The following is a 27,605-nucleotide window of genomic DNA, read 5'->3' on the forward strand; positions in this document are numbered from 1 at the left end:
TTTTCATGTACCCCTGGGGATTTGCGATGTACTGGCCAAATGAGATCCCTAGTTAGTTCACTAAGTGTCAGAATTTTATTTTCTCCATATTAATCTTTTTTCTCATTGACCTTCAAAGACAGAGACAACTGAGCTTGTAAAAAGATTAAAGAGAAAAACTGTGCTTCAGTGCAGGTAATAGCTTTGAAATGCAGAGGCTGCAGGAAGTAGTGAGAAGGCTTTAGAGGAAGCCGCCAGAAGGCTTTAGAAGGAAATAAATGTAGGAATTAATGCTGGTGCTGTGAGTTTAATCAAAGCCACACTGTAAACATTGTGGAGGTTGAACGCCTACGGGACATCTTATGCTTCCAAAGGATATTTTTAAAAGCTTATTAATTAGCTCTTTCTCCTGCAATGATAAAGAAGAAAGGAACTTAGATGCAAATTGTAGGCAGAAGTGTGGGGACACATGGGAACAACTTGGCGGCATGAATGAATGATTTCATGTGCCTGGAAGAACATCCGGTCTGGAGGAGGTATCAGGCCAAGGGCAGAAGTGGGAGCTGAGTTCATCATTGTTCTAATGGTAGCACACTTCCCATACGACTTAGGTCCATTTTGTCCCTTTATTTATTTGTCACTAAATATAGAAATATTTAGTGCTCAGCTTAGAACATTTGGGAAATACGTAAAGGAAGTAAAGCCACTTGAAATTCTGCCGTATTTTTTTGGGGTGGGGGAGCAGGCACTTATAATATTTTGGTCTGTTTCTTTCTGTTTCTATGTATCTCTTATGCAATAGAAATAATACTGGCTTAGCTTTGTGTCTTGCTTTAAAGAAATCACCATCATATCAAAATCAGTTCTCTATATCACTTTGTAAACACATACTTTTAAAATAGTATCAGCATCATAGTCCATCACAAAGGTGCACTGTAAGCACTGTCCATTATTGAATGCCTTTCTGAATTTCCGCTGACATGAATAATATTGAAACAAATATCTCCTTTGTAAATCCCTGAACTCCTTTCTGTTTACTTGTTGGATTTTTGTGATTATGATGCATCCATTGTGCACCCATTATACACAATATGAGAGAATTTGTGAAATAAAAACATTAAAACTTCTGCATCTCACCATTTCTGGATAAACATTTTCACAATTTAAAAAAAATTTTTCCATTATTTTTTGTAACTTATGCATGCACACACACACACAAATGCAGGATTTGGTTCATTCCATTTATAACTTTGTATGCTGATTATTTTGCAAAATTATGTTGTGAACAAGTCATTAAAATTATTTGCGATGATACTTTTAATAATTGTACAATATTCTATTTTATGAATTACCATAACTTGTTTCATTGTTTTTTTTAGTTGCTGGACATTTGAATTGTTTCCAGTGTTTATTATTGAAACACTGCAGATTCCAAACTTGGGATGAACCATCTCCTACCTAAATCATTATTCAAATCTCAATTTGTGTCATTTAGTGTCCAAGAAATGGAAACAATGGGTCCAAGAATATCTATTTATTTAAGACTTTTATGCATATTATCAAATTTTTCTCCCGAAAGGCTGCCTAAATTTACTTTCCTACCAGCAGTGTTCCAGAGTATGTGTCACGCTATACTTTTGTCTTCCATAAGCATTTAAATAGCTCTTTGATATTAGATATTAGGAAAAAGTGGTAAGAGAGTTGGGGAAAAGATAAATTTAAATGCTTTATGCTGTATTCTAAAATAAAAGATATTAAGAATTAAATGTAAAAACTGATACCATAAAAAACCCACAAATAAATACAAGTAACAACTAGTGTAGTATTGCATTATGATATTTTAAAAATTTCTTTGCTTATTAGTGAGAGTGGATATTGTATAAGTACATAAGTTTCCTGTTGGTGCTGTTAACAGATTCCCACAACAGAGACTAAAATTTATCCTCTCACATTCCTGGGGGCCAGAAGTTCAAAACCAGCTTTACTGGGACAAAGTGAAGGTGTCAGAAGGGCTGTGCTCCCTCCTGGGGCCCACGAGGAGAACGTGCCCTCGAGCTCTTCTGGCTGCTGGGGGCTGCCGGCACTCCTTGGCTTATGGCCACATCGTTCCATTCTCTGCCCTGGTGGTCACACTGCTTCCTCCTCTTCTCTCTGTGGTCAAATTTCCCTTTGTCTCCCTCTTAAAAGAATACCTGTGATTGCATTTAGGGCCCATCCGTATAATCCACGGTGATCTTCCCATCGGGAAATCCTCAAATGCAAAATCTTTTCTTTATTTATTTTTTATTTTTTTATTGTTTTACTGCCAGGACTTTTTTCCAAGTCAAGTTGTTGTCCTTTCAATCTTAGTTGTGGAGGGCGCAGCTCAGCTCCAGGTCCAGTTGCCACTGTTGCAGCAATCCTTGTGGGAGTCGAACCGGCAACCTAGTGGTAGAGAGGACGCGCTTCAACCAACTGAGCCATCTCAGCTCAGCTCAAGGTGCCGTGTTCAATCTTAGTTGCAGGGGGCGGAGCCCACCATCCCTTGCGGGACTCGAGGAATTGAACTGGCAACCTTGTGGTTGAGAGCCCACTGGTCCATGTGGGAATCCAACCGGCAACCTTTGGAGTTAGGAGCTTGGAGCTCTAACCGCCTGAGCCACCGGGCCGGCTTCTTTGGGGAACATCTTAAAGACACTCTGTATCTAGTTTGTGATCCACTTTTATAAATATTGCAGTTTGCCTACGGACAGTAGCTCCCTCTTTAGCACATTATGACAAAGACCTGGCATTACCAAATGCTCATCATTACATCACAATAATTATTGTTAATCTACAAAATACAAAGGATCTCACACCAGAGAAATTCCCCATGAGATTAAAAAAGGTTAAGAGAATGTGACTGTCTAATAGAAGAATGAACTCCAAAGGGGAGCGCACAAAGCCAGCCCTGCTGTGTAGTGTGGTCTGGCGGGCGTGTGGGTTCCGGGCCAGACTGTCTGGTCTGCATCTCAGGGCCACCCCCCACATGCTGTGGGACTTTTTCTCTCACAGTGGCACCTATTCCATGGGGCTTTTATAAAACTTGAAGAAGGAAATATATGTCAAGCACTTGGAACGGTGCCTGGAGCTGGTGCTAAATTGAAGTCCTCCAGTATCTCATTTAATTCAGGTAGCCGTACTCGGAAATAAGTATTAGGAACTTCCATTTTATAAATTAATTAAGAGCTCATTTTGGGAGAGGTGTAATAATTACCACCATGACCACGGCAAGAAGGCAATGGGGCCTGAGCTTCCTGGCTTCAGAGCCCGTGACCTCTTTGCAGGAGGACCAAAGTCCTGACCTGTTGATGGGGAACAGAGGGAGGCAGCCCCACAGCTTCCAGGCCTTGGACAGGAAGTCAGGCGAGGCACTCCTTTCAGTCTCATCTTTTTCTCATGTGGACCCAGCCCTGGAGTGTGTGAAAGCACTTATTTTCTGTGAGCTTTCGATCTAGAACTTTCTGGACTTCATTCAAGCTCAGGAAGAAAAGAACTCTTGAATTTTATAAGAATATAAGAAGAAACTTATTTATCCATGTTAAGATGATTTCAAACCCCAGACAGCCGAACAACATTCTCACTGGCTGAGAACCGTCTTTATTTTCCAGCTGCTTGGAAACCACACCTGTCCTCTTTGAAATGAAGGATCCCATTTGGGGGCATGGCCCAGATGTTTTCTACAGCCACAGAAAATGTTCAGATGGGTCGGGAGCACATACCCAATGAATTTGCTTTGAAGGGAAATGGGGGGGGGGGAATTAGAGACTGTCACCTCCGCATTCTGTCTGCCACTTCAGAATTCGTCTCAGGTTGATGTCCAAACTCCTTCCCATGACCTTCAGAGCTCTGAATCTTCTCTTTTAGGTAATTCAGGCTTTTCACATGGGGAGTAAGGGTCCTGGTAGCTTCCTGGGTCAGTGATGATCACAGTTCCTCTCTAACAGCAGGAAAAAGAGTTACTTTCTGTGTGGGAAGGGCTCTGCCGCTTGTGAAGCACTCGAGCTAGTGTCTGAAAACTGTGGTTACTGGGTTTCATTTAGTGACCACTCACAGCTGTAGTCAGAAGGCTGTGGTGCTCGGATCGCCAGTGTGCTCCCTGCCCTGACCAGTCCCTAGGGTCCTGAAACTCTGGGGTGTGGCTCAGCAATCTGTGTCTTCACCCCTCCACCCCCCCAGGTGAGTCTGATGCTGAGAACTCCTGGGAAAGTGATTCAAAGACAGGTCCTGGGCCAATGCCTGGGCTTGGGTCCCGGCTCTCCTACTCACTAGCTCTGTGACCGTGGGTATCTTAGGAAAATGATGATAAGTGTACACAGCTCACTGCGTTCTTGTGAGGATTAGACGAAGTGACCCCTGTACAGTCCCTAGGACAGTGCTGCACATGTTGGAATCACGCCTGCAATCTTAGCTCTGTTTAGCTTTGCACTGTGCAAAGTGTGTGCTGCGCACGTTACGTGCACGACCTCTATGCCCTGAGCCCCTGGAGGTCATGGCTGCCACCTCCGTCTCCCCGCAACAATACTTCTCTCCTAGAGGCTTCCTTTGTTCTCTTTCGGAGTCAAGTGGTCATTCTCCTACTGGTCTTTCCAGGGGACTGAGGTCAGAGGTTTTGTCGTCGTGTCATCATAGATCCGACCGTGGGGTCGGTGACCTTGACATACTCCCTGCTGCTTCTCTGCCTCTGAGAACAGACCCCCGTGCTCCCCTGCTGTGAAGTGTGTGGTGTGGGCAAGACTCAGGCCACCAAATACTCAGAGTGCCGTGACATTGGGTGCGTCACCTCTCCTGACCTTGCATCGAAGTCGCTCCAAGGCTCCTATCTGCTTGGGCTTCTGGTTTGATGGCTAATGCTGTGTGGTGATGCCTGCCCCTGGGCGGGGGGGGGCACTTCAGCCCCTTGCTCAGCTCAGCTGGTGTGTTGGTCTGTAAGCAAGGAAGTCTGCAGCAATACAAAGATAAGCTTAATAGTTCTTGAAGTCTTGTCATCTGGAACTTTAGAGGAAGTCTTTGAAGCTTGCCTGAACTTTACTATTCTGTCTTCAAGACAACCTCAGGGGAAAATGATTAGTTCAGCTGCCCTCTGAGTAGGCGGCCTGAGTAGGCGAGGGTGTTCAAAGGGAGCGAGGACTTCCTGAGCCCCATGGAGGGAAAGATGGGTGTCTCTGGAGGTGGCCTGTTCAGGAGGCTCCTGCCCTGACCGTGGCCTTGGCAGCCAGTCTGCTATTACCTTGGAGCAAAGCCTGGAAGGCAGAATCACTTTTCAAAGGTCAGGCAGAGAAAAGGTCATGCATCCTCAAACCTGGGCCCAAGCTCCAACAGTTCACATTTGCTGTGGGCCAGACTCCAATCGAAGCCTGTTCCATATGTCAGCTCAACATGGCATTCATGCAACCACCCTGTGAATGAAATACTACTGATACTATCCCCATTTCACAATGAGGACACTGAGGCACAGAGAGGTTAACAAATGTGCTGAAGGTCCTATAGGCCGTAATTGTTGTTATTATACCCATTTTTCAGATGAGCAAACTGGGTCTTGTAGGAGGTTGGAGAACTTGCCCAAGGCCACGCACTAGTAAGGGCCCCGCCAGGATTCAGCGGAGGCAGCCTGACCCAGACGCTCGCTCTTATCACGCTGTCTGTCTATAACCAAAACGGTCTGTCCCAGGACTCCCACTTTATGGGGAGCAGCTGCCCAAGGCCCAGGGCACAGAGGTTGGGGGTTCTGGGGGCAGTACGCCCAGATCCAGCCTGAGATCGGGCGCCCTCTAGTGTCCTCAGCGGGCAGGAGTCCAAGCCTCCATTCGGACTAGTTTGTTTATTCCGGATGTATTCATTCATTCATTTGACAATTACTGAGTGCCTACTGTGTGCCTGGCCCTGGTCTAGGCTCTGTCCAGCAGTGACCAAAGCAGACAAGGGTCCCTGCCCTCATGAACCTTGCATCTTAGCAGAGGCCACGGATCAGAGACATAAATACATGAAGTCAGGTTGTGATAAATGCGGTGAAGCAGAGCAAAGCAGGAAGGAGGAGTGGGTCGGGGGCGGCTGTTCTAGACAGTGCAACCTGGGGAGGAGGCGTCTGGGGCTGAGACGGCATGAAGCGCGGAGTGGCCGGGGCAGACCCCAGAAGGATGTCCTAGCCCTCCCCACAGACGCCTCTGCTGGTAACCCTTCTCTAACCCTAACTCCCCCCCCCCCCCCATGTCCTCTCATCCTCTCAGGCAGCTCCTCTCTCCCTCCCCTCCCCCCCCCCCCAGCGCCCGTAACCCAGGGCCTCCTCGCCTCACCTCTGGACACCGCAGAGGCCTCGAGCCATAATGTCTGCTCCTAGAGCCATATAATTCCAATCAATGCATTTTTCTCAAATCAACCAACGTTTATTGAGTGTCCACAATGTACCAGATCCCACAGACATGAACAGACCAAGTTCCTGCCTGCAGGGCACTCGCTGCAAGAGGGGCAGATGGAAGGGACACCAGACTGGGGTAGCCGCCTAGGAAGCCCAGGGTGGAGGGAGCATGGAGCAGCCCTAATGCATCAGGGGAGGGCCTGGGAAGCCTTTCTGTCCTCCTTGAGGGCTAGGGACAGTTAGGTAGCCAGGTGGGAGGAAGGGAAACACCATTCCAGGCAGAGTGAACAGCCTGTGCAAAAATAGGAAGAAGATTGAGAGAAGACTGGAATGGCTCAATAAGAGGACCAGGGAGGCAACGACAAGAGATGAACAAGACAGGCCAGCGGGGGCCACACCCCCATTCGCCCTGCCCCTCCGTGTACCTGGTGATTCATTCCTATGGTGGGGCTTTGGCTGCGTCTCGCCAGCCCCTCAGGGGAGCAAACATGGCAGGCTGGAAAACGCTCCGACTTAGAAGTCAGAAAGTTGTAGATTTCCTCCATCTGCTGCTTTCTAGCCACGTCGTTTCACAAGTTACTGCCATTCTGAGTCTCAGTTTCTCCATCTGTAAAATGGGCACAAGAATGCATGTTCCCTGGGGTGAATATACTATAAGTAAAGGGCCTATCTTGCTATCATGCTACACAGTGGATCCTGTGTCCACCAAATGAAGCCAAACTCCTCAAGTCTGGCATTCACAGCCCCTGAATTTGGGCCCAGTCTCTAATTCAAACCCATTTTAACCTCTAGCGCCAGTCAGCCACCCATGCTTTTCTGAATACCTCTCTGTTCTCCCATAATCCTCCTGCAGTCCCTTGGCCTGGGACGATTTACTCTCTTTATCTCAATCCACATCCCTCAGCTGTCAAGAAAGATGCAAGTCAAACAAATCTAAACGCCTGAGAAGGAATGTAGTTTAACAGCCCTTCTGAAATGAGAACAAAGCTAAACACCACTTGAGCTTGTCCCGACAGAGAGCTCCTGGCCAAAGCTTTGGCTGGATCTGCTGGGTTCTCGTAATCAAGGCTCCCAGGCCTGATGGGAGAACATGGAGACGTGCCTTTTTCCGGGCTCCCTCCCACTTCCCCCTGCCTATAGCCCACAGATTCACCCTTCTCTCCCCTCGCTGCCTGGTGTCAGCAGATGGCACTGGTGGTGTTGATCAGCCAGGAAGCTTTTCATCGAGGAGTTCAGCAGCCTCTTGTATTAGCTTCATTGGATGGAGGGCCCTGTCCGGGCCCGTGAAGGCCCAGCTTGTTCTGCAGGCGGAAGGCCCTCTCTTGTTTGCTCAGTGCCAAGCTGTGCGGTTAGTGGAGCCTGGGAGCCCTGGGGAGATGCAAACCTACTGTGTTTTCCTAACAGGAGGAGGCAGCTGTTGCTTCTGGCGGATTTCAAGTCCTAATGTTTGTACAAGGAGCTCCTCTCACTTGTGTGTGACATGGCCCCTGAGCTTCCCAAACAACACCTACTGAAAACAAATAATTTCTTTCCAAGCTTTGAACACGGTGGGGAGAATATAATAGCACCCAGTTACCCTGGGTCCCTGCCCAGGAGGGCTTGGTGTGAAAATGACAGTGATTGGAAAGAAATCCCCCCCTACTCATCCGGCACACACATACACCCATCTCGCTGTCAGTCAGACCAGGCACGACTCGGGCCCTCCCCAAGAGCCAGAATATTTGGGTTTCTCAGGCCAGGCCCGGTCAGGCTAAGTGGCTGAGTCACAGTAAAAGGGGCTGGGTGTGTACACCAGGAACTCGCTACCGGGAATCTCAAAGGGGTACGTGACACTCCAGAAAAATGCCCCGAATTAACATTATTCATATTGCTGCTTCATATTTTATTTAAATTTGAATCACACACAGCCTGGAAAGAGGGACGCCTCTGCTGAGTAGCCAGTAAATGGTCCTCGGTTTGAAATCTCGGCACTTTCTTTGGCTTCAGTCCCCTGCTGACATTTCAAAGATGAGGAGAAGAGCTGAGGTTCTGAAAAAGAGCTTTCTTCATGAAAAGCAATAATGCTGCCTGGAGCCTCTGCTCCAGGTGCCTGGCAGACTGGGACATGCTGAGCCCGCGTTATGAAAAGGGGGCACGTCATCAGAGGCAGGAAAGCTGATGGCATTGGCTTGTTAGGAAAAACTAAAACAAGGCACAGGGCTCCATGCCAAGCCTCCTTTCTGCTGCTCTGCTCCTGCCGTTACCATCCTCACGCCTGCCCTGTCCTTCCAGAAATGCCCACCAATGAAATGAATGACAACGTGAATGAGTTAAGGAAACAAGAGGTTAGGTTGCTTTGAAAATCAAGCCTCACGCACTGTGCCAAGCGTCAAGCGCACTCAGAGGCGGAGGCGATGGGAGCAGGCACCTGGGTGTGACCTGGCATCTTGCAAATGAGGAGACAGCACCCCGCGAGGGAGGGTGTCATACTTGCTCTTGGTGGGTTCAGCAGAGACCACCAGAGGTGTCCATGTCCAGCTGGACAGAGACCCCAAGGGGAGGAGGGGCAGTGGCTGATGAAATTAGACGGGGCCCTGAGAGTGGGTATGCCGGCTCTGTAACCCCTAGACTTCCCGCTCGGGTGCGATATGTGAGTTGCAGACACTCAACCCATCATCAAGTCACAGGCTCGGGGGTGGCAGGTCTCACCTCAGACCCCTTTTCCATTAGGATGGGCCACTTACGTGGGCTCAGAACCATGCAAAGGGGGAAAACACCAACATCTACTGGCTCCCAACCAGCCCTGGGCCAGACCCAGGCTAGGTGTCACCTCTGTCACCCTCGCAGAAACCCTGCAAAGCATGTGTTAACCACTGTTCTCCTTTTCTAGCTGAGACAGCGGTGAGTCCAGAAAGAATTTGCTCATGGCCCCACAGTCAGTAAGCAGGAGGACCAGAATTTAATCTCGGGTCTAACTTCAAAGATGAGTGGGGCTATGAAAGGCAGAGACTGACATCCAATGTCACAGAGGACGTTGGTAACCAGGGTTGGTCCCCGGCTGTTGAAAATCCAGCCTCGCACCTTACATCTCCCCGGAATCAGGTCACCAGTGGCAAAGTCCAGATCTCGTGGGCGTTCTTCTGCTCGTACGAGAACAAACCACACTTCTCTGTCTTGTTTCTGGCATTCCATTTGGAGGCCACTGATCTGATGGCAGATGATCCATGAGAGAGGGAGAAGGACGTGGCTGACAAAGCCATGGTCTGAGTGGGTCTGAACGAGGAGACCCAGACACCAGGGTGACTCGGCTGGGACACAGAAGGCTGGCAAGGGGATTAATAATGGGCGTCAAGTCCAGGGACTTATGGAGAAAAGAAATGGCGTTTACCTGATTCCCCAGGAAGGAGAAGGGCACGCTCTATAAATAGATAGTCAGGGAGGTTGGGTCTGACTGACTGGTCTGTCCGTGAGGACAGCACAGGGGTTGAAAGAGCAGCATTGGGTACCACGCTGCCTGGGCTCGGTCCCAGCTCTGCCACTGATGAGATGATTGATGTGAATACATTTTTGTTTTTTTTTCCAGGATCTCTTTTCAAAATTGAGATATAATTCATGTGCCATAGAACACATCTTTCTAGGTCGTTTTTAATATGTTCACAAAATTGTGCGACCATCACTCCTTTCTCCTCCCAGAACATTATCATCATCCCAAAAACACAACCCACACCAATTAGCAGCCACTCCCCACTCTCCCCCCTGTCCCCTGGCAACCACGGCTCTGCCTTCTGTCCCCAGGCCTGGTCCCTTACGTAGAGCTCTCCACATAACTGAAAAGCTGGCATTGGCCTGACCAGGGCCTCCCAGCACGACGGAAGAACAGTGCTGGCTGCTGAAACCAGCACTGTTTTGTGAATGTAGATTGTTATTAAGTGCAGAAAGGGGCGTAGAATCCCAAGTACCTTGAAATTTAGCACCTGGACGAGTAGACACTGGCTGGGGCCCTTTGCCCGGCTCCGTGCTTCCAGGATCTCTGCCTGCTCTACCCTCGTGGGATCCTGGAACTTATGTGTCTGGGCCTGTGTCCTCAGGGGTCCCAGCAGGGCCAAGCCGGAACAGCACAGGGAATTCTGCCTCTGACAAAGCAGCTGTAGGAGACACTGGGGGGCGGCGGGGGGCTGACGTGGGCTTCCTGCCGTCCTGCCAGTTCGGCCGCTCAAGGGTTCTAGGGGCACATCCCCCCAAGTCACCACCTAACACCAGCAGGAACGTCACCCGCTGTGCGCATTCGTTCGTGTGACTTTATCTTCTTTTCTCCTTGACTGTCTCCTTTGACTTTCTTAGAAAATAAAACATGTCAAGACTTTGGCACCGAGCGTTTTGCTTTTCATCTTTATCTGATCAGAGCTGCCTCACATGGACCTTCTCTGCTTTCAGAAGCCCAGGGAACGCTTAGGCGTAAACCTGGGTTAAAAAAGAAATCGGGAAGGGTGCTGCCTCCCTCATAATAACAGGGCTCCGTGCTGCAGTTAAGCTGCATTGCAGGTGAGGGCGCTGCTTCCAGTGATTCAAAATGCCTGTGTAGGGCCTGTGTGACTTTCACAGACGCTGCTGGAAAGTGAAGAGCTCCGTCCCTAAGGGGTGAGCTGTGCCCCCCTCCCCGCCCCAGCACCGTCACTTCTGTTCACTGACAAGAGCAAGAGGGGTCAGTCATTGGAGGCATCCACGTGGCAGCAACGATAGTTTGCTGTGTGCACCGCTGCGCCCAGGGCCCACAGTCAAGCGTGATGGGCTCCCACTCTCACGACAGCCTGAGCGCTGGCTGCGCTGTCCCCACTGCACAGGTGACGAGGAGATACTGGGGGCCTGGGAGTGGTTTCCAAGGCCACACCCCCAAGAAAGAGCCGAGCCCCTTCAGGCTCACGGGGGTCCGTCAGCCCTTGGCCCCCCTGGACCCCTCCTTCTCAGAGCTGCTTTGCAGGTCACCACCTCACAGGATTCACTGAGCTCGTGGAGAATGCCAGACACGTGGGGCTGGGGCCAAACCGAGTCCATCCCTCCCTCAGCCTTTGTTGGTGGGATCACTCTGCAGAAAGCCAGAATGCTCGGCCCAGCCCCAGCGTAAGTCTGAAGGCCCCGTCCATTCATCGGCCCCTCTTCTCCCCTCAGGAGAGCACCTGGCCATACCTGTTTGGAGTGATTGCTCTCCCCGCCTTGGTCCAGCTGGTGAGCCTGCCCTTCCTCCCCGAGAGCCCACGCTACCTGCTCTTCGAGAAGCATGACCAGGCAGGAGCTGAGAAAGGTAGGGCCCTTTGTCTTTCCCACGCGGCTCCAGCATCTTCGCAGGGTCAGCACGGGAGGGTCATTACATTTCTAAGGATGCTTCGTGCCTTAGGGGCTACCATAATGCCCTGCCCCGTGGGTGCTCTGGCCGGGGTGGGTTGAGGGGCTGCTCCACAGCCCAGACATGGCCAGAAACATCCCGGAGGCAAGGTCTCCTGCGAGGTGGACAGAAGTGGGTCTCAACAATGGTCCTCACTGGAGACAGCTGACTGCTTCTCGTTTGCATTAGGGGCTAGAGTTTGTTACCTTGGTTACCAGGGATCTAGTTTTCAGGAAGGCAAGAAGAAAGTATATTCAAGTGAATTCCTGCCAGAGGTCAGTTAAAAATACAAGCTTTTTCCAAACCACTGCAACACTTACCCTCAAGAAGAGCATGGATTCCCTTGGGAGGCTAGGTCTGAGGTCCAGGCCATTGGACCTGCCTGGACCCTCCATGTGGTGGCAGGAATAGACGAAGACCCAGGGGCGGCAGGAACTAGGGGGCTCAGGTCTCTGCCCTGAAGATCTCACCATGATATGAGCCTCCCCCATTCTTTCAGCTGCTCCGCCACCCTCCCCAACTCTCGTGGTGCCGGAGGCGCAGCCAGAAGCAGAGTCTTCCTTCCTCTTACCTAAAGTCCCACATCAGTGCCTCTCATGGCTGGGATCTAACAGGAATCAGCCCGCATGGGAGGCTGGGAAATGGGGTTTGTAGGTGACACAGGAACGATTCTAAAAGGGTGATTTCTGACTGAGTCCCAGTGGAATGGGAGAAAATATTTGCAAACTGTATTTCTGATAAGGGGTTAGTCTCCAAAATATACAAGGAACTCCTGCAAAAAACAAAAAACAAAACAAAAAAAAAAACACAAAACCACTAATAACCTTTAAAAAGGAGCAAAGGACTTGAATAGACATTTCTCCAAAGAAGACATAGAAACGGCCAACATGTATATGAAAAAAATGTTCAGCATCACTAATCATCTAGGTTACGCAAACCCAAACCAAAATGAGACATCACCTCACACCTGTCAGTATGGCTATTACCAAAAACACAAAAGCTAAGCGTTGGCAAGGGTGTGGAGAAATTGGAACCCTTGCACAGTGTTGGTGGCAATGCAAAATGGTGCAGTCACTACAGAAAACAGTACGGAGATTCCTCAAAAAATGAAAAATAGAACTACTATATGATTTGGCAATCCCTCTTGTAGGTATTTATCCAAAATAATTGAAACCAAAACCTTGAAGAGATTTTAGCACTCCTTTGTTCACTGCAGCACTATTCCAAGATGTGGAAACAACATGAAACGTTTGTCAATGGATGAATGGATGAAAAAAAAAAATGTGGTCTGTAAGACAATGGAATATTATTCAGCCTTGAAAAAGAAGGAAATCTTGCAATGTGACCACATAGATGGACCTGGAGGACGTTACACTAAGTGAAATAAGCCAGTCACAGAAGGGCAAATACTGCATGACCTCACTTATGTGAGGAATCTAAAATACTCAAACTCACAGAATCACACTGGATTAGTGGGTGCCAGGGGCTGAGGGGAGGGGGACATGACAAGTTGCTATAAAGTTTCAGGTTTGCAAGTTGAAAAGCCCTAGAGGGCTCACATCGTGCCTATATGAGGCAATACTGTATTGTGCATTTCAAAATTTGCTAAGAGGAGGGATCTCACATTAAGTTTCTTACCACGGTAGAATAATTTTTGTTTTTGAATTCTGCAGTAGTAAATTATTCATTTACTAATGGGAAAAAATAAGCCACAGCTACGGAGCTCACTCCTGACCATATTAACACGGGTGCCAGTTCCACTGCCTGCAAAAGCAATCGTTGCAAAGACAGCATGCCCACAGGCCTCTAAGGAGCACTGCTGGGAAAGAGAACTTTCAGTTTGTCTTAAGGCGACCTAAACTCTCGGACAGGGGATGCACGATGCAAGGAGATCAGCTGCCTGTGACCACCTGCTGTCACTGTCATCCTCTGAACCAGGCCAGCATGACCCCTGTGGACACACAGCAGTGCAGGAGTGGAAATGCCAGGTCTGCAGTGGGACTTGGGCATGTCACTTCATCCCTCTGTGCCTCAGTTTCCCCATCTGTTAAATGGCAGGAAGAGTACTGCCCTTGCAGGGGTTCGTGAGCGGCCTGCAGGCCCGGCATCCAGCACCGTCCACCTAGAGCGGCAGAGAGCTGTGCTCTGCCTCCCCGTGGAGAGAAGCCCTTCTGCGTAGAAACCATGCCTTGTCTCTCCCTTAATACCAGTCCTTAGCACCCCTACCCCCGCCTATGCCCCCCGGCAAGTTTTCAGGAGCTGCAGGTTGATTGAAATGAACTGAATTTGGTTTTATTAGCTTCTCAGCACTGGTTTCTTTTCATGATTCTTTGAGGGGTGTGGAAAGGAAGATCAGCCAGATGGAGGTGGGAACATTGGCTCCCTCTCTTTCTACCTGGGATCTCCGGCACGTTTCCCAGCTTCCCTGAGGCTCAGTGGATGAACAACACTAGGAATCGTGATAAAGTCTGTAAGACACCTAGCCCAAGGCTGGCACATAGTAGGTGCACAATAAATGTTAGCCTCTTCCCCCTTGAGTAAAGGTGAGTCTTTAACTGGTACAAGACCTGGTTACATAACAGCTCCCTTTTCCAGCCTGGGAGTTGACCGTGCTCCGAGAGGATTCTCCTTCTAGTTGGAAAGTGCAAATTCTCTTTCCTTTTTCAAGTTCTTTGCAGTTTGTGATGAGAACATATGCGGGAATGTGAGTGAGCTGTGAGCCACGGAAGCTTCTTACTTCCAAGTGCAAGGGTGAGGGAGGGAACTTGATCTAGGAGGAGAAGGCCTGGGGTAGATCGAATGAACTAGTTAAATGACTTGGAGATGAAAGAGAAGAGACTCCTCTGGGAGGGTTATTTTCCATAGCAAATGTTGTTTTGAAATGGGCTCATTGACTATAAGTTTGTAAGGCCATTTGGCTCTCTCCAAGCAGCGCTAGTTACAATGATATGCGTCTGACTCGTCCCCTCCCCACCCCAAAGATGCCATCATCTCATCCTCTCCCAGTCTTTCATTGAAGCTGCACGTTTCTGGGTCCTGCGCTTGCTTTAGAGACTTCGTGGTCCAGGGTTCCTCCCGCAACATTTCCAACAGGTGCTCATCAAGCCTCTCCTTGCACACCTCCAGGGATGGGGGGCTCACTGCTCATGAAACCACCCAATCTGCCCTTGAATATATCAGTCAGACAGTCCTTCCTTGTGGTGAGCTGACCTCTGACGCCTCCCAGCTGCTGACTTTGGTCCTGGTTTTGATCTCAGGACCAAGGAGAACAACCCCGCGTACATCCAGGCTTCTCCTCCCAGAGGATTCCCTTCTCCAGACAAAACATCAGTAAATGTAAGGAGGGTCCAGTGACGTTCACCCAACATGGTCTGAGCACCTGCCGTGTGCCAGGCTCTGAATAAGACACAAGCCTTACACCACCATGAGCACCTTCCCTGCGCTGGCAGGACCACAGTTGTGACAGGAGAAGCAGTGGTGGCCATTTACGGGCTGCAGGACACCCCGACACTGCCCCATGCACTTCGTTCCCTCTGCACAGTTCCCTGCCCCTGTATGGTGCGGCTTCCACTCCAGGTCCCAGCCTCCACCTAAAGACTGGAGGGAAGGGAATGTGGTTACTCCTGGGCTCTGGCTGGAAACAAAGGCAAGTCCAGCATCACCTGGGCTTCAGAGTTGAGGCAGATGCCCACGGAGCTAAGAGCTGGACGCCGTCAGCTCCACGCTGCTCACAGCCAAGCAGGGAGTCCTTTCCTGAAGGGGACTGAGTGGCATATCTCCACGTTTGCCATCTAGTCACACGAGATACTATGCCTCACCCAGTCACAGGAATCTTCTAAGAAGGGGTGTGGGGCAAGTAGAACACACTCTCTGTATGAACACATATACAGGAGGACATTGAATTGATGTGTTAAAGAGGAAGACATCATAACTTTTAAGAGGAAGAAGAGAGATTTTTGTCACAGGAAAGTTTGTTAAGAGCTGAGTGTTTATTTTAGCTGAGAGCTTCCTGACAGCCAAGGTGAAAAGGGGAAAAATAGGTTACAGTTTCCTTATTATATATGGAAAGCAAGTATGTCAGGGAAGAGAGAAATATTTTCCTGCCCTAAAACTCTAGGATGACTTTATCACATGAACATTGTATTTTAAACTTTGCAGAAGTATGAGAAATACTGTGGTTTAGTGCATGACGCGGAAACATTACACATTCAGCTACTTCTCCCATGCATCTTAATAAATGCTACGAAAACTATGAAATCATAGCTTATAAAAGAAACATCCTGAGGCAGCTTTCAGTACACTTCTGGAAATAGCACCCCAGAGCCTTCGTGGGTTGCTTCTTGGAGAATCTGGAGCAAGCTTAACGACTTTTATTTTCCTGCTACTTAAGTGGAGCAATCACACATGCCCTGCGGTTCAGAGCCGTGTTTTTAAGGATGACGCCACCTGTGTCGAATGAACTATCCACAGGAGCTGTCACAATAGCCACCTTTCCCTGAAGGAGGACAAATATCACAGTGCTGAATATTTAAACCTGCTCTCAAAGGGTCTCCTGTGATCTGATTATTATGATCTCAGGGGTCTAATCAGTCAGCCCACCTTACCACAGATTCCCACGGAGGTTTACACAATTAAGGTCTTCGTGAAAAATCACAAGTTCACTGAGGCTGGAAATTTGCAGCAGTCAGCCTGGAAAAGGCATATGTCACATGGGTGAGTTTGAACCCTGGGAAGATTAGCTCTTTGAGACTATTTCCCAAAGTTTCTGTATTTCAGGGGGTCATGGGGAAAAGGCCCTGGATGTCACGTGGGTCAATCCTCGTTCCAATGATACAATGGACTCCCGGGCCTCCTGGCCGAGTGGTGGTCTGACCTCCACTGGACACTCCCAGTGAGGACGGACGCACAGGGCCGGCAAACAGGAGACGCTCAATAATATCCATCGGAAGACACACCTCCTGTGTGTGAAGCTCTGAGCCAGGGTTCAGCGTGTATGATATTGTCCAGTTATGACAGCACAATACCGAAAGCAGCAACGTGCGGAAGGCCCGATCACAAACATTCACCGACCCATGGTAGAGATGGGACTCAAACCCTGGGCACGCTCTGCTTTGCTGTGGGGCAACCAGGAGAATCCTGGTTCTCTCCCGGCTGACCAGGTGGCCTTGGGCAAGTCACTGCATCTCTCTGGGCTTCTGTTCTCCGATTTTCAATCAAGGGCTTCTGTGTCTGGGTGGTGGGACCGACCGTGTGGGGCCCAGCATTAGGCACAGCAAATATCCTGACCTCTGCTGAAAGTCCCTGCTTGTCCCTTTGCGCAGCCTTCCGGACGTTCCTGGGCAAAGAGGACGTGTCCCGAGAGCTGGAGGAGGTGCTGGCCGAGGGCCGTGTGCAGAGGCACATCCAGCTGGTGTCTGTGCTGGAGCTGCTGCGGACGCCCTCTGCCCGCTGGCAGCTCATCACTGTGGTTGTCACCATGGGCTGTTACCAGCTCTGCGGCCTCAACGCGGTGAGTGTGCCTGCACAATCAGAGGGACGGGAGGGAGGGGCTGCGGGGGTGGGGGGAGCCCAGGCACCAAGCCCAGCTCTGTGCCATCAGGCAGCCATGTAATCTGATCCTCAGTGTTCTCATCTGTAAAATGGGACAGCATAACAGTGAAAGAAATAATCCATGCAAAGTTTCAGGGCAGCAGCTAGCACAGTTCTCCCTTAATAAGTGCTACCTGTCATTATAGTCATTCATCCCTAGAAATATTTAAAAGTCATCTTTCTTAATAAAATGGGTATTAGGGAGTCATATGTAAGGGACATTGAGATGATTTAAATAAAAGTACTCACGACTGGGCTGGCTTCAATGGGTGACTTTGGCCTGAGAAAATCTCAAGCCTTTAAAAAAAGCTTTTGGGGGGCTGAGCTGACGTGGGCAGGAGAGTGGGAGGACCAGGTCTCCCTGAGAAGTTCCCCAAACCCTGTGATGGACGCAGTGCCCCTTCTCGCTCAGGGCTCCAGGAAGTAGAAGTTGGGACTTTGAGGAGTAGGGAGCCCACTTGGGATCACTGTCATTACTGATGCTTCTGGAGAATAGTGGCTTGCCTCCAGAGGTGGTGAGTTCCCCATTCACGAAGGTGTGCGAGCCAGCCGGCCAACCACGTGGCAGGGACATGTGGAAGAGATTTTGCACTGAAACGTCCAGTGCCCTCCGTCCCTTATGTAGCTCAGGGGAAGTGTGGCTGGGCCCAGAGGGAGGGAGAAGGGACTTTCCACAGAGTCCAGATAAAAGAGCTCATCTGCCTTTAGATGGATGAGGCTGGCCTCCCCGCTACAAGCCAGCAGGGAGGGGGTTAGCGCGTGTTGGGGGAGGTGACATGAAAAGGGGAAAAATGACAGCCTAGAAAGTTAAAACCGTAAGGGTCTGCCTCATGTCAACAGCTCTTGATTCTATTTTCAAAAACACTGGGTGGAAATGAGATCGTCTTGCCATGTACTTGGTTTTACCTGCTCCTTGCTCTGGTGAAAGTCAGCAGAATGAGGCAGGGCCTGGGTCAGCAGTGTGGCCTGTTCTGAGAAGCAGACAGGGAGGACGTATTCATTTCCCGAAGCTCACACTTGCTGTTGTAAAAGCCACATACAGAATCAGTATTTAATGAGGCATTTAGGTTGGGGACCATGACACTTCTAAGCAGAACTCTCTCCTCCACTGGGATGTCATTTTCTGATTTGCAGCCCTATATAACTTTACCAGTTCCGCGGGCTGTATCTGTAAACCCCACAGCATGGGCACATGGTGGGAAAAAAATCCCGTCCTCTCCCAAAGCCAGCAGCGGTGAGAGCTCCGCTCCAGACTTCTGCCCTCCTCGTACTGACTGCGTTTCATGTAGGTTTTTTTTATTGTCGTTAGGACATTTAACATGAGATTTACCCTCTTAGCAAATGTCTACGTGTCCAGTGCAGTGTTGTTAAGGACAAGTGCAGTGATCACAGCAGCTCTCTAGAATTTACTCATCTTCCATAACTGAAACTCGACCCGTTGAACAGCAACTCCCCTTTTCCCCGTCCTCCATCCCCTGGCAGTCACCATTCTTCTCTCTGCTCCTGTGATGGGAGTATTTGAGATTCCTCATACTCGTGTAAGTGAGGTCGTGCAGTGTTTGTCCTTCTGTGACTGGCTTATTTCCCTTAGGGTAACGCCCTCCAGGTCCGTCCATGTTCTCACATTGCAGAAGTTCCTTTTTTTTTAAGGCTGAATAATATTCCACTGTGTGTATCGACCTCATTTTCTTTATCCATTCATCCATGAAGGAACATTTAGGTTATTCTCACCTCTTGGCTATTGTTAATAGTGCTTTATTTAACATAGGAGTGCTAATATCTCTTTGAGATCCTGCTTTCAACTCTTTTGGATAAATACCCAGGAGTGGGATTGCTGGGTCATATAGTGGTTCTATTTTTCATTTTTTGAGGAGCCTTCATACTGTTTTCCATAGTGGCCGCACCAATTTACATTCCCAACAACAGTGTGTGAGGGTTCCAAGTTCTCCACATCTTCACCAACATTTGTTTGTCTTTTTTTTTTTTTTTTTTTCAAATAATAGCCATCGTAACAGGTGGGAGGTGCTACCTCATTGTGGTTTTGATTTGCACTTCCCTGATAATTAGTTATGCTGAGTATCTTTTCATATAACTGTTGGCCATTTGTATGTCTTCTTTGGAGAAATGTCTATTGAAACCTTTTGTCTATTTTTCAATTGGGTTATTTGGGGTTGTTCTGTTTTGTTGTTTTTGCTCTTGAGTTGTAGGAGATCCTTATATATTTTGTATATTGACCCCCTTATCAGATGCAGGGTTTGCTAATATCTTGTTTCATTCTGTAGGTTGCCTTTGTACTCTGTTGATTGTTTCCTTTGTTGTGCAGAAGCTTTTTAGTTTGGTGTGGTCCCACTTGTTTATTTTTGCTTTTGGGGCCGTATGTTTTTTCTAGGAGTTTAACAGTTTTAGCTCTTATGGTTAAGTCTCTAATCCATTTTGAATGAAGATAAAGTTCCAATTTCATTGTTTTGTATGTGGATATTGAGTTTCCCACCACCATTTGTCAAAAAGACTATTCTTTTCCCAGTGAATATTCCTGGCTCCCTTGTCAAACATCAGTTGACCATAAATGCATGGGCTCATTTCTGGGCTCTCTATTCTGTTCCATTAGTCGGTATGTATATTTTTATGCCAGCACCATACTGCTTTGATTACTGTAGCTTTGTAACGCATTTTGAAATCAGGAAGTATGAGGCCTACAGTTTTATTCTTTCTCAAGATTGTTTTGACTATTTCTTGTCTTTTGTGGTTCTTTATGAATTTTAGGATTTTTTTTCTATTTCTGTAACTATGCCATTGGGATTATTATAGGGATGACATTGAATCTGTAGATCGCTTTGGCTAGTATAGACCTTTTGACATTATTAAGTCTTCTAGTCCGTGAATGTGGAATATTTTTCCATTTATTTGTATCTTCTTTCATGTCTCTCATCAGTGTTTTGTAGTTTTCAAATGTAAAAGTCTTTTACCTCCTTCGTTAACTTTATTCCCAAGTATTTTATTCTTTTTGATGCTATTGTAATTGGGATTTTTACAAATTTTGTTTTTGGATAGTTTATTGTTAACGTATAGAAACGCAACTGATTTTTGTATGTTGATTTTGTATCCTGCAACTTTACTAAATGCGTTTAGTGTTTCTAACAGTGTGTGTGTGTGTGTGTGTGTGTGTGTGTGTGTGTGTGTGTGTGGCATCTTTGGGATTTTTCTACATATAAGATCATGTCATTTGCAAACAGTGATAATTTTGCTCTTTTCTTTCTGATATGGATGCCTTTTTCTTTTATTTTTCTTGCCTGATTGCTACAGCTAGGACTTCCAGTACTATGTGGAATAAAAATCATGAGAGTGGCCATCCTTGTCTTGTTCCTGATCTTAGAGGAAAAGCTTTCAGCTTTTCATCATTGAGTATGATGTTAGCTCTGGGCTTATAATATATGGCCTTTATTATGTTGAGATAATTTCCTTCTACTCTTAGTTTGCTGAGGATTATTTTAAATCTCTAAGTCAGGACCAATACTCCCAGCTTGGCCTGCTTAACTCAACACAAAGAAAAGAGCTCTGGACCAAGATCCAGACGCCTGGCTTTCTGTCTCAGTGAGACCACAAATCTGCAGTGGGGGACCTGGGCCATTGCTTTCCCTCACCCAGCCTCTGTCTGCTCTGCTGTAATAATAATTAAACACACACTTGTTTAGCATTTAACATGAGCCAGACGCTGATCCCTTGACAGCCCTGTGAGTTAGGCACACAGACACTGAGAGACTTTCCCTAAGTCACACAGCGTGGAATGGTAAAAAGAGATTTGAACACTATCCATTTGGCCACAAGATCTAGGTGCTTAAGCCCCGAGCAGGGAAGGTCCCCAGTGTTCTTGAGAGCTTTCCCACTGAGTCATTGAGCTGTGTCCCCAGGTCATCCACAGGCCGCGAATGGGATAAGCCTACTTCTGTTTTACATACAAAGGGACAAACACAGGTTAGCCACAAATCACAGCCCAACTAGCCTGCGCCTCAGTCAGGGCTCTCTTCCTGCACCTGCTGCCTTTTAATCCAAATAATTCATGAGACCAAGGAAGAGAGTTGTCTAACACAGATGAAAAACTTTAAATGCCCTTTAAAACTTGCTTTGTTCCCTTGATTTTCCCAGAAATTCTTTGGGGGGACATGGTCTGTAGTTTAAGGCAGTTGTAAATACTGCTAGGTATCAACCCATTGATCAGTTTCTTCCAGCTCCAAATGTCTACAGGGTAGGGGGTGCTCTCCCCGGATTCTAGATGAAGAAACTGAGGCTTACAGAGGGCCAAGGTGTAGGGACGAAGTCTCAGAGAGCAGTTTCTAGGCTCTCGGCCTCACGTGGAAAGGTGCTGGCTCAGGTAGTAGATGGCCGTCAGCTGTAATCAGTTAGCCAATTAGCCGCTGATATATCTGCCGTGGCTGCGTTGGTTGGTTGGTTGGTTGGTTGGTTGGTTGGTTGGTTGGTTGGTTGGCTGGTTGGTTGGTTGGCTGGTTGGTTGGCAGGAAAGCGGATGGAGGATTGTGCATCATGTGGCTACTACTTCCTGTGTGTGTCTCACCTGGCTGCCAGCGAGACTAGGGTGAAGGAAGACCATTTGTTGGGGTACTAGTGGAAGTTTCTTCCCTGTGTCTCCGACCCAGCCTCCAGCAAGAATATAGTGGTAACCCCCCTATCTATGGCTCCGTTGTTGTTCCTTTCTGGCCTCACCATATCTTGTGTTCTTGTGTGGGGAGTGGGAGCTGAGACCCCCCATGACACCCTGCGTGACACAAGGACTTGCCCACCGTCACTGCAGGTGGTGCCTGTGCTGTGAAATGCACAATCCTGGCAACAACTGCCCTACCCAGGTGTGGCCAGCCCGTCTCTAAGACTCAGGTATCTTGTGCTCAGCCGGCACCTCTCAGCCTCAGCACTACGCACATTTGGGGCTGGGAAATTCATGGTCACAAAGGGCTGTCCTGTGCACTGCAGGATGTTTTGCAGTGTCCTTGACCTCTACCCACAGGATGACAGTAGCCTACCCCACCAGTGCTGACAACCAAAGATGTCTCCAGACATTGCCAAACGAACGTCCTCTCAGGTCAAAATTGCCCCTGGTTGAGAACCACTGTATTAAACAAACATTCCATATTGTTCAGTACATTTTTGCTAAAGAGTTGATGAATGATAGTCTCATATTTTAGAAATCAAGTGAGACTTGGGTTTTACATTTAGTTGTTTTTCAATTCCTTTTCAGTGCTTGATTGTTTTTTCTGTCTTCTTCTCACACTAACTTTCAAGTTCCCGTCTCTAAAATTAGATCAGTCATTCAAAATTATTTCATGCAGCTGCCTTTCTCCTGAGCAGTTTGTCCTTTGCGTGAAAACCAGAGTTGTATGCGAACGTGCAGCCTCTCCCGGCACGTGGGAGCCTCTCGTTGCTGAGCCCACCTACTTACCTGGGGCAACATCGATGGCTCCTGCCCCTCCAGTGCCGCTCCCCTCACCATGACCATCCTCGAGGGTGGAGGCCATGCCTCATGGTCCTTGTGTCCCCAACACCTGGAGCTGCCATGACCCATGGGAGGCCCCTAAATGTTTGGGCAAGAAAGGAATAGGAGGTGAGACAAACAAGGGGGCAGGGAAGCCACTGTTTCTACCAAGTCCTGAGGCTGAAAATCGGACTAATGCCAGTTGTCAAAGCCGGTACAGGGAATCCATAGTTTTCTTGAACCTTCCTGAATCTTCTGGAATGCCAAGTACTTACGGACCTCGGGCTGCCCTTCCTCCCTCTGGATCCCTGCCTCTTGAAGTGAGGAAGCCAATCACAGACGTCACTGGGCCTCTGTTTCCTGTTATGGAAAATGGGGATGCTATTACTCGGTTTGCGTAGATGCCGTGAGGATTATGTGAAATTAGGTATGTAGACTATCTCTCACATGGTAACTGCTCAGCTTATATTAGATCACCTTCCTGTTGGCAGCAAGACTGTCCCTGGCAATGTTTTCTTCTCTTCCGAAGCCATGCATTTTCAAACTTCTGATATGCAGTCTCGGTTGGGAAACAAGACACCCAAGCTTGTCAGAAATAGATGTCAAGCAAGAGTAGAAAGGCTCAGAGTACAGGCTGTGAACAAGCCATATGTGCCTGGTGACCCGTTCTCGAAGCTCAGAGGCCTTTTACCACTGCCAGAGTTTGCCCATGTGGTGGCTGCCTGAGTATTACAGCGTGCCGGGGTAGCTGGTGTATCCCTCAAGCCCTTTACCTGGGTAATTCCGTGTTTCCCCGAACATAAGACTGGGTCTTACATTAATTTCTGCTCCAAAAGACGCAGTAGGACTTACGTTCAGGGGATTTCATCCTGAAAAATCACGCTAGGGCTTATTTTCCAGTTAGGTCTTATTTTCGGGGAAACACGGTTGTTGCATAACGCCTCCCTTCCCTGCTAGACTAGGTCTGTGGGGAGGAGGATGTGTGTTGCCCCCACTGTCACCCCAGTGCCCAGCAGAGCGCCAGGCATCCTGTACCTTCTATAAAGAATTGAATAGAAGGGAGATGAGGCTGGGAGAAGGGAGGGAGAGCGGGAAACAAGGAAAACTCAGACAGGTTGGTAGTGAAGCATGATACCTGCCCCCATTGCTGGCCTGGAACCATATGAAGGACCATCCCATTTGTCAAAGCATCATTCGGAATTCAGGAACCCCAATCATGTTTTGCATAAAACTACTCATCACAAGTTCAGAAGTATTAGCAATAGCTTTTGTCTTCAAGTTTCTCCCCAAATCGTTTTCTAACTCAAGTTAGGAAAACTGAAAATGTTCCATTGCCCTAATAACTGAGACCATCTCACTGAAAGGATTTACGGTGTCCCGGTGGGTGGAGAGATCGCTCCATGGAGACCCTCCGTGGGGCTGTCCTAGCTCTGTGGTCAACAGCACAAGTCCTGGAGTCAAGTGTGCTCAACTCCTAGCATTGAACTTGAGAGTTATGGGATGAGTTGCCATAACTGCTCCGTGCCTCAGTTTCTCCAGCTGTAAAGTGGTACCCACCTCAGGTGATGGTTGTGAAGAGAGATGAAAACATGCACATAAAGCCCCCGGCATAGGGCCAGCCACGTAGGTGGTGCTCAATGATGAAAGACTCCTGTCCTGAGGCCTGGGTGGCCTGGGTTCCTGCCCACATCCTCCACCCTCCTCGGGGACACTTAACACCTCTGACCTCAGTCACTGAGATGCAAAATGGGGACGTGACTCAAAGGAGACGAGAAAGGTGCTGGCTCAGGTGAGGCTATATTTTTACCGGTACGAGCAGGAACAAGACTCTTAGAAAAGCTGGGATTTCTGGCCACTCAGTATTTGGGTGCTTACTTTGTCTATTTGTGGATTTTCATGAAGAAAAAGAGTGAGGGGCAGAGGAGGGAGCCACCCCTCACTGAGCCCAGAGTCGGGCACTCCGAGTACATCATCCGGTTTAATTCTCTCATGCACTTTAAGGACGCGAATCGAGGCCGGTGGTAGAGACCCGGGTCCAAAGCCTCACCGCTGGCAGCGAGTGATACATGTCACACCTGTTCCGTCCACTCACAGCCTCCGTCTTTCCAAAGGACAGCTGTCCATGAAGAGGGGACTTTAGACTTTAAGTTGATGTGACCTGGGGGCTGAGGTACAAGCCCAGAGCCCTGGAGAGGACCCTGGAGGGGTTTGTGGGTCTTGTCTTACAATGGGTGAGGCAGCTGGGCCTCAGCTGGTCCCACCAGAGAGGCTGAGAAAGTCAGCTCAGCCTCCCCCTCCATTGTCAGGTGGAAGTAAGGCCTGAGGAGAATGAGGGGTGACACTTGCTAGGGCTTTGGACAAAGCAGCCCTGCCAAGGAGGACGGTCCAGGCTTTCCAGCATTGTCAGAAGAGCCACGCCTCTTCCTTGGGCAGAAGGCCTTGCTTTTCTTTGTGGCAAGCATGCATTATCTTTTCCTATGATGCACTCTGTTCCTTCCCACCTCTCAGATTGATGCCACCTGATTTAACATCCATCTCATTCCATTTCAGGAGGGGAATCAGATGCTTTCTCACCCAGGGGCTGCAGAGGGCAGCGGAAGGGGTTGGAATGACCTGAGCTGACATCCCAGCTCTGCCACTGGGTAGCTAGGCAGCCCTCACCTGGCCGAGCCTCAGTTTCTTCATCTGTTAAATGGGGGCAGTGATATCTACCTCAGTGGGTTGTGGTGAGGATGAAATTAAGTGATGTAGGGGACAGGTTTGGGGGTGGGTACAAAATATAAGCTCCTTTCTTCCCCTCTGAAATTCAGAACAGGTCAGAGAGACTGGCACAGAAATCGGATAGGTGAAGATCAAAATGTCAGTTCTGCACCAAGTGCAGCTGGATGCGGGGGTGCAGCTTCAGCAGCTGTGGTTAATTCTGCACCCCCAGATTTAAGGCGCAGACCCAGTCGTAACAGAAGGAAGCAACCCAGGCCCTTGTCCACAGGTCTGGAGAGCAGAGGGGACTCAAGCTCCCTGCAGGAGGCGCCCGTGAGCACACATGGCCTTTCCTTCCAAGGGCACCCACCTGCCTTATTCCTTGTCCCTTATGTGGCACCTTGTCCCTTGGGCTGACAGGGAGGCCTGTTCCCCAAATGGAAACAGGGAACAAAGACATTGGCACAGTTCCTGGGATGTAATGTTTACTAAGTGACAAGGTCTCCTGTCTCTATACTGCAAAATAGAGGCTGTGCACCATTATTTGGGAAGCTCAGCCCTGTGTTTCTCTCTCTCTGTGTCTCAATCTGACCTCTGCTTCCATCTTCTCTCTAACGTCTGACCATCCTCCCTCCCTCCTAGGACACATTTCCAGCTCACCTAGATAACCCAAGAGCGCCCTGCCCCCCATCTCAAGACCCTCAACTGACCCACATCTTCAAAGTCCCTTTTGCCATGTGACGCAGCGTAGTCACAGGTTCCCTGGATCAGGACGTGGCCATCTGTGCGGAGCCAGTGTTCTGCTGACCACGTCTGAAGCGTATATTAAGTCCACACTCCCTCTCATACCGTCTTGTTTTGGACGAAGGTACATCAGGGGTTCTGTTGCTCCTGCAGGTTAGCCGGACAGGTAGATTAGAACGCGTCTCTCAGTCAAAGGCCCACTGTGATCAAGGCCATGGGTAGACATGGGAGTGGGGGTAACCGGCCGGTAGAAGAGGAAGCTCGGCAGTAAGCGGGGCTCAAAGCCCCACTGCCCACAGTGAAAGAACCGCGGGGCAGGAGGCAGACCAGCCTGGCTCTCCTCCACGCCTGGTTCTTGGCTGTGTGTGGTCTCTCTGCTCCTTAGGCAACGTGGGGTTATGCTTTTTCTCTAAAACACTGTGTCCTGAGTTAAGAATGAGGGCTTTAGGGCGACGGGACAGGGGAGTCAAGAAGGTGCAAAGCCTCCGCTGTGCCCCCTGCAAAGTCCCCCCAAGGCCCCGCCCACAGGAGGAGGCGGGGCTAAGAAGCCGACTCAGGGGCTTCCTCCCCGTGGCTTCCCCACAACTGTGTGGTGTTTTCCTTGACTGAGGAGCAATCGCATCTCAGCAGAGATGGAATCTTCTAGAATAACACCTACCATTTGTTATGCACCAATTATATACAACATACTTCATCACTTAAAATTTTTTTATGACAATCCTGAAAGACGGGGTGTTGTTACCTTCTTTCCGAGGGCGAAGATTCAGAGACAGGCAATCACTTGCTCACAGACCCTCAGTTTGAAAGTGGCAGCGCTGGGGCTGGAGTGGGGTTCGCAGGCCTGCGGACCTGTACCCCTCCTCCTACCTCACCATCTGTCTCGGTGGGAGGAGCCTCGGGCAACCTGAGGGAGAGCCATTGTGGGCAGGCGGGGTCCATGCAAAGCACACACTCCATTTCCTGGTGCTCCCATGTGATCCACACCTTCAAACTGCCGGATCCAACCAGCCTCTGCGGGAGGCTGGGGCAGTTCCCGCTGTGAGGAGCCAGCAAGAGAAATGGCCCCGAGGAGCCAGCAGAATGAGACTGGCAGTTTGTGATGCAGTCCTACTCCCTGGGTACAGGACCGTCCTGCGGCCCGGACTGGGAGAGAGGGTCTGAAAGGCCGACTGCTGCCTACTGATGCATAGACGCATTTACGTATGAGCTGGTTCTAGTGCTGCTTTTGTAACTGTCCCTGGATGAGCGTGTAATTTTAGGCACCTCGACTCCCTTGCTAACGTTTAAAGTCTTTGTGGATGCCTGACGCCTTTGGCTGCAGGGAGAAGTGGAAACAGGGGAGGAGGGGCCCGGGGCAGTGTGAGGAGCCTGGAGGGCAC

General features: G+C 49.0%; 1 protein-coding gene across 5 annotated transcripts in view; it reads left to right on the top strand.

Annotated features, from left to right (window-relative positions):
- The window catches only part of SLC2A9 (solute carrier family 2 member 9), a 150,622-nt gene that overhangs the window by 60,518 nt on the left and 62,499 nt on the right, over positions 1 to 27,605 (top strand). For all 5 annotated transcript variants that reach the window (XM_088792890.1, XM_019716591.3, XM_074321356.2 and 2 more), the window contains 2 exons: positions 11,498 to 11,630; positions 17,033 to 17,220. In XM_088792890.1, the coding sequence (XP_088649016.1) occupies positions 11,498 to 11,630; positions 17,033 to 17,220 (321 nt within the window). The remainder of the gene's footprint in view (positions 1 to 11,497; positions 11,631 to 17,032; positions 17,221 to 27,605) is intronic.

The sequence above is a fragment of the Rhinolophus sinicus genome, chromosome 1, assembly GCF_057876585.1.
Source record: "Rhinolophus sinicus isolate RSI-liver-muscle chromosome 1, RSI-T2T, whole genome shotgun sequence".
Lineage (NCBI taxonomy): Eukaryota > Metazoa > Chordata > Mammalia > Chiroptera > Rhinolophidae > Rhinolophus > Rhinolophus sinicus.